This window comes from Phyllostomus hastatus, unplaced genomic scaffold (assembly GCF_019186645.2).
Source record: "Phyllostomus hastatus isolate PE091 unplaced genomic scaffold, TTU_PhHast_1.1 phas_scaffold_193, whole genome shotgun sequence".
NCBI classification, from domain to species: domain Eukaryota; kingdom Metazoa; phylum Chordata; class Mammalia; order Chiroptera; family Phyllostomidae; genus Phyllostomus; species Phyllostomus hastatus.
In genome coordinates, this window is record NW_025334015.1 from 12,862,013 (window position 1) to 12,874,910 (window position 12,898).

Genomic DNA, 12,898 nt, shown 5'->3' on the forward strand with positions numbered 1-12,898 from the left:
AAGCTCTGCTGCCACCTTGTGGCGTCATGAGACGTCTACAGGAGGGGTGATCTCAGATTTCATAAACTACAAAAACATCCCAGTAGCCCCCACAAAGACGATTTCACCCATGAAAAGATTAGAATAAGAAATAATGCTGCTTCTTTATTCAAAAGTATCATGTGCTTCACATCAGTTTGGTTTCAAAAAGACGTCAGGTCCTTAATACTAAGGCTGCCCCATTTATTTTTGCCATAAGCAGCACTTCCATATTGAAAAAACCTCCACATTAAAAAAACACAAAACTTTAAACCCCACCGGGATATTTTCCCATAAACTAGGAAATGCTACAAGTGACAAAGTTCTTTCTTCAATACCCAATCTTTTCGATTTCGTCCAGGTCTTCCGGGTCGAGCTGCTTGATGCTGCTGTCTGAAAGAACAAGGGGAGCGCCCTTCTTACGGGCCCACTGCACCTCCCGCCCAGCCCCCCTCCTCTCTAACGCAGCGACGCGGCTGACCGCATGTCCCCGAGGCCCTGGCAGGGACAGCCGTGGGCAGGGACGTGCTCTGGGCTAGAGGAGGAGGGGACGGCGTCCAAACCACCGACCAACATGAACTAAAACAACACCGGAGGCACCAGACCCCAGAACCAGCGTGTCTGGACACCGGAGACAGAAAAAAGGCCGCTGCCAACGGGAGGGCTGGGGAAGGGGCCTGCTGAGCTGTGGGGGAGTGGCATGAGTGTGTGCGTGAGTGTGCACAGGCGGATGGATGCAGGGCGGGGGACTAAAGCTTCTCCCTCGAGGTCACTTCCTGAGACCAGCCCTTTAGGGGTTCACACAGCAAGAGTGGGGCCCACTGGCTGTCCCTGCCCTGACCCCCCTGCCCCGTGCCCCAGGTCCTTCCTCAGTTATCCCAACACAGGGCATGTAATCGACCTCCCCAAAGTGTCTGTAGACACTCGACAGTCGTCTCCAAACCCTTTAAGATTCTGTGCCGAATCTCATACACGTGCCTGGGGAGTGTCCACGCTTCCCACAAAGGTTAAGGGCCACTGTCCTCGAGGGTGATGTATCTGAGGTCATGCACGGGCTCCTCCTGCCTTGTTCCCCAGCCACATCCATGGGCTTTGGGGCCGGGGGTCACTTGAGAGGTGGACACCACAGGGCACACCATCCCTGGCACTCCCTCCAGGGGGCAGCCTGCCAGCCCTGGCGCCCCCGCAGGCGGTCAGAGGAGGGCAGCAGACCTGGGAGTGCAGGACTGGCCCACTTGGTAGGGTGGGGCAAGGAGAAGGGAAAATGTAAATAAAAGAGGAAGCTGGGGACAGAATATAATCTCCAAGGATGTCGTGACTTTGCTTTGCCTGGTTCCTTGTTCGGGGCACAGAAACCTGCTCCAGGGTCCAGAACGAGCAATGACAGGTAAATCTGAGCTATTACTGATGCCCCTTGACTTAAAGTTTTCTATTTAACCATTGCACACAAACTGATCGCCTGTCTCGTGGCAGGAACTCTGGCCCTTCGCGTCAGAGCCCCTGACTGGCCCCCGCCGGCAGCGTGGACACCCCTCGCGCCCCCTGGAGGGACGCTACTCACTGAAGTGGTCCTGGATCTTCATGAGCAGGGGCAGCTTATTCACTTCGATCATGTTGAAGGCGAGGCCTTTCTTCCCAAAGCGCCCGGTCCGCCCGATGCGGTGGAGGTAGGTCTCGTAGTCCGGCTCCTCCAGCTGGTTCACGGGGAGGTCAAAGTTCACAACAATCGTGACCTGCTTCACATCAATCCCTAGAGGAGGAGAGACAGTGGGGGCTCCTGCCACTTCTTCCTCAGGAGACGGCCGCCACGACCCACACTCTTGGAGGGAGGTTGCATGTCACAGGCCCGGTTGCATGTGACCGCAAGGGGCCCCCAGTCAGGCGGTCTGCTTGCAGGGCACGCCCACGACACCTGCCACACCCCTGGGGGCCACTCCTACAGGAGTCTGAACACGCCCAGTGTGTGCCCACACGAGCGCGTGGGCACGCACAGTGAGAAGGGCTCTTCCCAGGAGTGCAGAGCCACGCCGCCCCCTGCTCCTGCTGCGCCGCATCGCCAGCAGCCCCCTTGGCCACCTGTCCCCTCGCCTGTCCCAGGGCCCAGCTCCGCTCATTCCGTGGCCATCGCTCCATCGCAGTCAGATCTCCTCGGCCTCACCTCCACGTCCCTGCAATTTCTGGGCGGGTTTCTCCTCTCCTCCCCTCCTCCAAGCTCTCACCACGAGCACCGCAGCCGCGTCCAGGGCACTGTGCTGGCATGCACGCCGGTTGCCCAACATGTGCGGCACAGAGCACGAGCCCAAGGCAAACTCCTCTCCCGACACACAAACCCAGACCAGACAGTCAGGGCTCAAGGCAGCACCTCGCCCTTTCTCAGGCCCCCTCCCCAAGGGCCGGGCCGGCACCCGGGGCAGGTTTTTGGCCTATCTTGGTGAACAGTGGGGGATGAACAGGGTGTGCGGCAGGTCCAGGAGAGGACACAGGAGGGATGCACAAAGCAGCAAATCCCTTCTCTTAAAAACACAAACATCTCCCCCCAGGAGTCAACAGTCTTTAAAATTAGAAACGCATCTGAGATGAACATCGTCGGTCGGCAGGAACACGAGTGAAAACTCGAGGCACCGCACACACACACTTAGGAGAAAGGCCGAAACGGAACAGCGACGAGACCAAGTGCTGCCGAGAAGGCAGGGCGCCTGGAATTTTCCTATGGCCAGCGGACAGGAAAAGCTACACAGCCCCTTGGGAAAAACCGTCTGCACTTTCTGATAAAGCTAAACAGGCACTCACCGTGTGACCCAGACTTCCTGGTCCTAGATATGGTATTCACCCAAGAGAAAGCCTACGTCTACACAAGACCTACACGTGATGCTTATTGCAGCTTTATTCAAAGCAGCCCCAAATGGAAGCCATCCAAAGGACCACTAGCGGCTGAGTGGACACACTAACTGTGGCACGTCCATCACGGGAACACGGCTCAGCCATGACCAGGACTGAACCTGAGACCCGCAACAGCACTAATAAATTCAAAAGCATTGTGTCAAATGGACAAGTCAGACACAAAGGCTACCAACTGTATGACTTAATTCTTATGAGATCTAGAAGAGACCAAACAAGAGACAGAAATCTGACCTACCTGGTTGCCTGGGGCTGGACATTGCAGCGGCTGACCACAAGGTGGCGCTGCTTGGAGGGGAGAGGGCAATGTGCTGTATTTTCGTGTGTCTGTCAACTCATTGTACACTGCACGCTGTGCACTGAGCCATGCTCTCAAAGGTGTCAATTTTACCACCCATCACCTCAACAAACATGACTTTAAACACGCACGGACCTCGAGCACAGACATTGGTGGTTATAAGAACTTTTTCTTTCCCGTCCCGGAAACTCTGAAGGATGCACGCTCGCTGGTCCACGGTCAGCTCTCCGCTCAACAAAGCCACCTGGTGGCCATCCTGTATCATCGCCACTGTCAACCACTTGGCACTTTTACGAGTCTACGGGATAAAAAAAAAGAAAGCAAGCAAGCTCAGCACAGCCAGCTAAAGCCGAGCAGGAGGTGCCCGCAGTGCTCGTGTGAGCAGGGAGGGGCGGGCAAGGCTGCCCCAGTGGCACCTGGAGTGCGGCTTGGGCTTCTTCCATGCTTCCAAGGGTCACGCCCTGCTCGGCCGAGAAACAGGCAACAAAACTGCTCTCCCTACCTCCCGTGGTGGTGTGATGGCAAGCGAGACAATGTAACAGTGATACCATCAGACACTCTAGAATGTTCCATGCCAGGTGTGCCGCTGAAGTCTTTCCATGCAACAATTTGATGAAGCAGTTACGTCATTTCATTGAAAAAATTTAAGACAAAGCTTAAAAGCCTGGGTGACCTGCCCAAGGTTACATGGCCAGGCTGTGGCGGAGCCGAGCTTCCCTGTGTTCTACAGACACGTTTGCAGTGCCGTCCAGGTGCCAGGTGGGCGCCGTCCTAGCACAGGGGACAGGAGAGCAAGGCAGATGGGGCTCAGCTGTCGTGGAGCTTGGAGTGTCCACACGGCAGTGAGAAAATAAAACAAATATGTGAGCACTAAAAACGTCAGACAGCAGAAAATAAATGTGAACGTTAACAGCAGCGTGAGTAGTGTTCACAGCGACAGGTGCACGGCCACTCACTCATGGGAAGTCAGGGACAGAAGAGGACGTTCTCCACCTGACGAGGGCACTGGCCGAAACCCCACCGGAACCGGCGACCCACGGGGGACGTGTCAGGATCCACCGCTCCAAGAGAAGGGGCCATCTGTTTAACACCCGGAAGTCCCATTCCGTGACTTCATCTCTCTAAGTTCCACCCACAAAACACACGTCACCTGTACTCGCAGTTACTCTGGAGATGATCCAACTGCACGATAGACCAAACGTGCTGAGCACCGGGCCAGCGCTGTGGTGCCCCGGCGCGTCACTGCCCGCCCCCCTCCCCGCCGCAGGGAGGCCCAGGTGCTCAAAGGCAGGCCGGCAGTCACCTGGCAGAAGATGATGGCCTGGCCGATGGTGATGCCGCCGTAGATGTTGCACAGGGCGTGGTACTTGTCCTCCGGCTCCTCGCACAGCACGTAGTACTGGCGGATGTTGTCCAGGGTCAGCTCCTCTCTGCGCAGCTTGATCACGTTGGGGTCCGGAATGATCCGCTCCGCGAACTGCCACACCGAGTCCTCAAAGGTCGCAGAGAAGAGGAGCATCTGGCACCCGGAGGACAAAGCCCTGTGAGAAAGACAGGGAGAAGGCTGTGACCCGCTGCCACCATGCCGGCCGCTGCCAGCCACTGCCCACCCTGCTCCAGGGCGAGTGTCCACGGTGCACCTGCAGCCGGCTGCACCTCCATGCAAAGAGCAACGCATCCGGCTCCTCCTTGTGACCCAGAATTGGGGAAAACGCATACGCTGAGTGTGGGGCTCAGGAGCACAATTTACATGTGTATTCTGGAGGGTTTCGGGCTGTCGCGCCCATTTTTCTCTTTAGGAGCAGCCAAGCGTGAGGGTCTAGGCACAGTTCATGGTGACCCACTCGCGCAGCGTTCCCGGGGGGGAGGGACCCAGAGGCCGTCCTTCCCAGGCGCGGGCCCTGGGTCTCGGGAGGGGAAGAGCAGCAGCCACAGCGAACCTGACTTGCAGCAGGAAGAACCCGATGTAAGTGAAAAGGAGGAGAAACACGACTGCACGTGAACTGTCAGGTGAAGCCACGACGCACGCAGGGCTGAGTTACGTGAAGTCCCAAACCAGGCGAAACACAGGTGTGGAGTCGGCCATCAGCAGTCAGCACGCAGGCCGGCCCCAGGGAGGTGGGGAGGGGCTGGTGGCAGGATGGGCTGCAGGCGAGGCTGCAGCAATGCTCCCTTTCTTGGTCTGTGCTGCAGTTACACAGGCCCAGCCTGTCTGTGGTCGTTCACACCACCATACCTGGTCTGCGCATCGGTACAAAGCTAATTTCCAAAAACAAAAAAGGGCCCAGAGAGCAATCCCGTCTGAGGAGACAGGGCACTCGGAAAAAGTAGCTGCCAGCGCTACATACGAGAGGGAGGGAGAGGTCACAGAGCCCAGGTCCCCGCCGGGCCTGACTCTTCACCAAGCTTTGCAAGCGACAGTCGGAGACTTCAGTCACTGATGGCGATCGGTCTGCTTGTGCTCCCTCCTCGGCCCCCCACACCCCACCAGTGTGACTCTGCAGACACAAAAAGGTAAGAATCCACAAACACACACCCAGGCACAGTGCTAACAACGTACACTGCCCAAAAAAGCTCTATGAGAAAAACATAATTTGAGTAATACACTGCTCAGCAGTGAGCAGTATTTATGTCGTAATGATAGTGGTATTTGCTGGCAATGAAAAAATTTACACAAACTTACACAAACTCCCTGTAAGCGCAGGGAGGTGTTACAGGGGACGGGAAAGGAGAGTGACTGGTGGTTACAGAAGCACTGAATGCCTGCCTCCTCCAATGGGAAGTCGGCAGACAAAAACCACCCATCAAGAAACAGCAGTACGACCATGAACGTTAAATCCCAACAGAGATGTATTCCCAGGAGGATGGGGCAGGGGGCTTAATCTCTTTCACTGCAAGTCTTTTGAGTACTATCATTTGAATACTATTTGAATATAACACTAAACGTACAAATACTTTACTTAAAAAGAAGAGAGACACCGTTCTGAAGCCCACTCCCAGGAATTCTGATGCAGCCCATCTCAGGCTGGGGCTGTGCAGTTTCCAGCCCCTCAGGCGGTCCTGAGGGAGGGGCCTGGGACAAGGGCAGGATCCATTCCACAAGCTGCAGGCGCTTGGTGGCCATCCTCTCTGTGCCCTTATCTGTGACCCTCACTGTGACCCTACAGGAGCCCTGTCAGATTTCAATAAATTCTCTTTACAATCTTACTCCAAATATAAAACAAAAAGTGTACTGGCAAATTTGGGGGTGAAACCCAGTCTGTGGATTCATCTGTAAGGGCGGTGCAAAAGGAAAGCAGTCGGGAAGGTGGAAATTCCCAGCAGCCTGAGGCCAGTGGGCTGAGGGAACAAGGAAACCTACGCTCGTTTCCACCGTGAAGGAAGCAGGGGACTGGGCAGGAAAGACCAGGAGGAGTGGCCGACAAATGAAGTTCCTCATGCAGACAGAAGGCCCAGGAAGGAAGGATGAGTCTGAGGGTTACCTCTGAATTCGAATGCTCTGATCAGAGAATCCCTGGGTGTCAATCATCACATCTGCTTCATCCAGGACGAACACACGAATCTTGGTCAGGTCGAATAATTTCCGCTTGAAAAACCAGTGCAGGACAGTCCCGGGGGTGCCGATGATAATTTGTTTGGTGAGGTCGGTGCTTCTGGGAACTGGGGAGAGACAGGTTTGGAGGGCTGCTTCGGACGCACGCAGCCCGTGGGGCGGGGCAACGCAACGCAGGTCTCCTGACCCAAAGTGCATTTCCGAGTGCAAACCCTGAGGTCACTGTGGTTTTTAAAGCATCAGAGTTTTAAAATAAACTCCTGAGGTTCTAGTTTTATGGTAACAGTCACATTCTGCATATTCGGGTCACTGCAGAGGTGATTTGCAGCAGCCCCGCCGCCCCACAGAAACACAGGCACAGCGGTGCAAGTCCTGTGAGCACCGCCCCCCCCAATAGGAACCACCCCCGCACCGACCGAGAGGGGGCATCAAGTAAATGGTGGCATCTGACACCACTGGTCAAAAGAATGAAGTGGGGTTCTACGCACTGGTGTGGAAAGATGCCCCAAACACTAAGCGTCTTTGAACGCTCTGAAAAAATAATCCTGGTGCTGTAAACACTGTAACAAATGCATGTACGCACACTTGTAAGCGTATGAGTCCCAAACAAAGGCCAAAGGACTGCTATCAGAAACACAGTTGTCTTTGGAAGCAGGTTTCTGCAGGGCCAGGAAGAACAACTTTCTCTTTTACTTCCTGATCCGTTTTAAAGATTTTTGTTCCTGCTACACACACGTAATACTTTAACAGAAAAGCTGTCAAAGCTGCTCTGTACCAAACAACTGAGCTCCAAAGAAAAGCACCCACGAAAGCCTCCTCCTGCGGGAGTGGAAACGGCGGGGGCAGGGTCCTTGTCAGGCACGGGCGGTGCAGGGCTTCACCCGCATCCTCCACGTCACCCTGACACCAACTCTACGGGACAGGCGCCATCACGGCCCATTTCAGAGGCAAGAGAGCGGAGAGGTCCTGGAACAGGCGTGTTTGTGGTGGAGCCAGGACTTAAAACGTCAGCCAAGCCGGCTTGCGGGCACGTACTTGGGTTCCCACGCACGGCGTACATCACTTGAACGTCCACGCAGAATCTCCCCATCTGCTCGACCACTCGGCCCGTCTGCAGAGCCAGCTCGTAAGTCGGAGCCAGGCAGAGGCACTGAAATGGGGGGGTGGGGGGAGATGCCTGGAGCCATCACGCAAGTCAGATATCCAGCTAACATTTGCACAGACGTGAAAGGGGAGGACAAAACGTTTTTGGCTGAAGATGGTCTTAGCCGCTGGTGCATGCTGGACATGGGAGGAGAGAAGGAGCTGAAGGATGGAGAATGAGCTGCCTTCTATATGCTCCTCTCTGAGGGCCACGAAGACATAAGGCTACTGGGTACACTTTCTTGGGTGGGGGAGGAGTGGAATGGAAAGAGGCTGTCCATCAAAAAGAGAGGAAATGCGACAAATGACAGCTTCAGTGGGACCCTCATCACCTCCTGCCAGACGTCGTGAAAGCCCCGCCCATTCCCAGGGCGCTGTTTCCCTGCCTGACCTGACCCCCCTCGTGCATCTCGGGCCGAGCACTCCCGCCACCTCTCTCCCTGGTGCCTCCAGCCCCTGGTGAGTGGTGGCTGCCAATGAGGGAAGATGTGGAGGGAAGAAGCTGGTGATATTTGATGCTTCAATTGAAGGTGTGTGGTAGAGAGGAGAAGGAAACACGGCTAAAGTGGTAAAAATCTTTTCTCAAATACAGTTTTTCCTGAAGAATTTTTATTCATAGTATCAAACTCCAAATATAAATTTCACAGACCTGGTCTTTTAAAAAGAGTGATTTCTGCCCTGGTCGGTGGCTCAGGTGGTTGGAGCACAGTCCCGCACACCACAAGGTTGAGGGTTTGATCCCCGGTCAGGGCACGTACAGGAGGCAACCGACTGATCTCTCTCTCACATCCATATTTCTCTCTCCCTACCTGCCCCGCTTCCCTCCCTACCCGTTCCTCTCTCTCCAAAATCAATAAACACATCCCTCAGGTGTGGATTTAAAATACACACACACACACACACGTGGTTTCACACGCCTGGCTCCAGCTAGTCACACCCTCAGCTTCTCCCGGCGAGCAGAGTGGAAGCTGCCTGGAGAGCCCTTGTCCTCCCCGCCGCATGGGGCGCACTCAGTGCTTAGGCACTCGGCGTGTCCAACGAGGGGATGACAACAGTTTGGAGGGAGGGAGCAGTGACCAGATATTGTCCACGAGAGGAAGCTGGACCGGGACAGGGCCAGAGCCATTCCGTCCCCGCTCAGCCACTCTGACACCTGTGACCCGTGTGAGGCATTTCCCTCTCCGAGCCTCAGTTTCCTGCTCTGCTGAAGGGGTGAGGCGGGCCGGGGGACTGCCCGGGCCTTCACACCGAGCGAGTGCAGTGCTGACAGCGCACACGCTTCCTTTCATCTGCAGGGCCGCCCTCGCAGGCAAGTTCGTGCGCACGCTCGCTCGTGCAGTGTTGGACCAGTGGTTCCTACAGGCCAGGCGCCGCGCCTGGTGTTCGGATTCAGGGGGAACAGAGAACGACAACCCAGGCCCTTATGGATGTCACCTTCACAGACAAGGAAACAGACTCTGAAAGATCTGCTGCCTCTCCTAAGACACTCAGCTCCTCAGGAGAGAGGCTGGGACCGGAGCCGGTGCGACTAGCATGCCTGTGCTCTCCGTCACGGCCCCGTGCTTCTGCCCGGCACTCTACGATTTCAGGGAAGCAGGTCTACTGTAAACGTATTGTGGCAGCAATGTCGCCTGTCCCTAAAGTATCACTGGCACTGAACACAGTCCTGTGTCTCTCTCAGCCCTCCCTTACCTGTGGGAACAGATCCAGGGCGTTAACTCTGCTGAGCATCGCCAAGACGAAGGCAGCTGTTTTTCCTGTTCCGGACTGGCTCTGGGCTATGAGGTTCTGGGGTCTGCAGACAAGAGGGGACCACTGGGCGTACACTGAAGGCAAGGGCCTGGGTGTGAACAGAGCATCAGGGACTAAAAGTAACCAAGTGGAACACCACCACCCTGGACACTCACGGGTGCGCCAGCATCATAGGGAGAGCCATCTCTTGGATTTTGGACGGCCTGTTAAATCCCATTGCATAGATCCCTTTTAGCAACTCTTCCTTTCTGTCAAAAAGAAAAAGAAAAATCAAACACTTAAACCCTGTGATTGGTCCGTAGCCTCAGAAATACGAACCTGAAAGGTTCATTTCCAAGTGAAGCTACTTTGTAGCTGAGCTTCAAAAGTAGTATCTAGAAATATGTAATTTACACCTCAACTCCAAAACGTATACAAACACGCCCATAGAACTGGACCCCTCAAATATGCCCTATGCTACACGCCCAGGATGAGAAATAGAAATTGATGGTGAACACTCTGTTGAACCAAGTGAAAGAGGAAAACCTCATCTGACAGAAGTGTATCAATCTGCCAGGAGAGTTTTCTTCCCCACCTAAGCAAAGAACTATGTGAGGTTATTTCATTCTTTTTCATGAATGGCAAACTTTGATGTTTTAACAGCCACTTCCAGAGAAGACAGAAATGTATCCATCTATCGAGTCTGGCCCAGGGCCAGAAGACACTCTCAGCTCCTCCTTCCGCGCCAGTCTTTTTGAACGCTTCTCTCGTCAGGAGGAGGGTGAAGTGAACCGGCTGGAACGCTTCCACCTTCAACAGCCTGCACGTTTTGGATGCGCTTAATTGGCAGACTCATGGGCAGATTACCGGCAGCCAACTTTTAACCGCAGGCAGGCTTCCCCTTGAATTTAGAAAACGTATTAGGATTTTGGATCCTTCCCCTTTACAAAAGTGCCTATCAGTAAAGTACATTTCCTTAACGCCAAGTGATAAGTCCCTAGGAAACGCAAACCCGTCTGGGAACGGTATTCATTTTAGTGCCCGTGTCTGGGTTCTGGTATGGAGAGTAGTGGTACAACTCTGTCTGGCTTCGCAATTTCCCTCTGCACAGGAAGATTAAAATATTTTATCACAAAAAAGTTCTCTATTTGCTGAGCAAGGCAGGTATCCTAGTGTTCCTGTTCGAGCTGTATTTTAATTGACTGCAAAGTGTACATGTCTCATTTCAATATTACACATTAGACCACAAAGGAGAGACCCTGGCAGTGTGGTTACTGGAGGTTAGCTTGTTCTGTGCTATGCTTTTCCCAGCATTTCCCACTAAAGAGTGAAAACACTCACAGCCGCAGCTCTTCGAATGTTTTCACGGAGTAGAGTGGAGACTTGGGATCCTTTTGTAAGACTTCCACTTTGTGACTGGATTCTACTAAGGACTGCCGGAGCAACTTGTTTAAGAGTGAATTAGCTGCCAAATCCACTAGAAACGCAAGAAGAAAAAAGGGAGTATTGCAGGGGGAATTCAGGCTTCCTTAGTGACACCTAGTAAGTTGCTCCGTCCCATTTAGTGGCGGGACAACTGCTCCTACTCTTGTCTTCCTTCTAAGTAAGTTTCTGGAGCCCTGCTGGTGTGGCTCAGTTGGTTGAGCATTGTCCCAGGAAATGAAAGGCTGACGGTTTGATTCCCAGTCAGGCACATGCCTGGGTGCGGGCCCGATCCCAGGTGCACACAAGGCGCAACTGATTAATGTTTCTGTCCCTCGCTTTCTCCCTCCCTTCCCCTCTCTAAAAATAGATAAATAAAATCTTTTCAAACATATTTTAAAAAAATAAATAAGTTTCCAGAAAGAATGACATAGCACTGAGAGTTCCTTTTTTCTCAGGAGGATCCAGTTTCTTATGCTCTGCTGCTGCACCAACCTCTAACTTCAAGCAAGCCTACAGCTTCAGTGTGTCACCAGCTGAGAATTCTTAACCCATTGCTACAAACTTCATTTCAACATCCTCTAAGAAATACGCTCCACTCCTAAGTCAGCATCTCTCCTGATATGCACTATTTATAGAGAAAATGGAGGCAAAGCCAGTTCTCCAGTTGAGGTCACAGTGTTCACATTACGAGGCTCATGATGAAATGAAACAATGCTAGTAGATACAAGCAAATGAACTGATCTCTTACCTACGTCTTCTTCATCTTCCTCTGTGTTATGAATGGAGAAATCTAAAAGGATGGAAGAGAAACAGTAAGTGTAAAGATAAGTGCCCGGCAGAAATGTAAAGTACTTTATGCCAATTTCTCGTTCTGATTCTACATGTGCACTGGCAGTTAGGGTCGCCCCTTGGAGGGGTGGGTACAAAGACCAGGAAGGTAGTGGAGAGCCTTGAATGTTAAATTAAGGAAGCCAGATGTATTTCAGTTGCCAGGAACATGAGGAAAACAACGCTCTTTAACGGAGGCCAATCGCTCTTCCCTACAGCACTCACCTAGGTCTGGGACTGTAGTAGTCTTCATATCCTGAGGGTCCTTCTGGTGCGGGATGAGGTTTGGAAACTATTGCAAGACACAAATTTCAACCAACATTAGGAAGCAAGACTTAAGCACAGTGCTACCCCTAACAGGGGCTGGAAGGAATGCAGGAAAGACCGCCCAAATATTGTTCCCCTTGCGATGTTAACGTACAAATGGCTTCCTTTCAGGAACAGTTCTTCTGTATGAATCACCCTGAAACCGGAGGAGACTTCTTGCTGCCCCTGTACTGCAGGCCCTCTAGTCTAAATGTGGCCGTCCTGGGGGCGGGCGGGGGGGTCACACACGATGGGACTAGGTATCTAGGAAAGCGCATGGTAGGTAGATGGAAGGAAGCTAGCCCAGGCTTAATGGACAAATTGGGAGAGTACAGAACTCAGGGCCTGCTTGCGACAACCTGCTACTTTCCCTTCAAGGACTTACAGGTGTCTTCATTTTGCCCTTTCAAACCAGAGGCCTTTCTCTTTGGGTCTCCTTTTTTGGTGCCTTCTTCCAAGTCCTTGCCACTCCACATCTCCCCTCCACCATTAGGTACCCCACTCCCCACCCCCACCGCACCCCACAGATTTCCTCTGAGGGTGCTGTCCTAGCCTCCACCCCTCTGCCCTCTGGGTCAGTGGCGGTTACATAGCTGTTTACATGTTCGCTCTCTGCCGCCCCCGGATCGCCTTTCCAAAGTAACGACGCCATGGCTGCGGTCACCGCTCGGACCCCAGCACGTGCCTCCGCCGTCTCG

General features: G+C 53.5%; 1 protein-coding gene across 1 annotated transcript; it reads right to left on the reverse strand.

Moving 5' to 3' along the window:
• Positions 1 to 296: 296 nt before the first annotated feature.
• Positions 297 to 12,852, reverse strand: DDX25 (DEAD-box helicase 25). Its single transcript, XM_045860289.1, has 12 exons — positions 12,790 to 12,852; positions 12,120 to 12,186; positions 11,815 to 11,856; positions 10,983 to 11,118; positions 9,818 to 9,910; positions 9,603 to 9,705; positions 7,803 to 7,917; positions 6,697 to 6,874; positions 4,518 to 4,755; positions 3,350 to 3,512; positions 1,580 to 1,768; positions 297 to 411 (listed from the first exon to the last, which is right to left on the reverse strand). Exons 1-12 carry the CDS (start codon positions 12,850 to 12,852, stop codon positions 350 to 352), a joined length of 1,449 nt encoding a protein of 482 aa, XP_045716245.1. The 3' UTR covers positions 297 to 349.
• Between the last annotated feature and the right edge of the window lie 46 nt (positions 12,853 to 12,898).

Bases quoted from the DNA above. Each gene is read 5' to 3' on its own strand.
- DDX25 (XM_045860289.1), bottom strand. From the start codon at position 12,852: ATGGCGTCGTTACTTTGGAAAGGCGATCCGGGGGCGGCAGAGAGCGAA. The intron at 11,857-12,119 runs GTGAGTGCTGTA...CCATCCTTTTAG, and splicing joins TACTACAGTCCCAGACCTAG to ATTTCTCCATTCATAACACA. The intron at 4,756-6,696 runs GTAACCCTCAGA...TCTTTCTCACAG, and splicing joins CAGAGCATTCGAATTCAGAG to GGCTTTGTCCTCCGGGTGCC.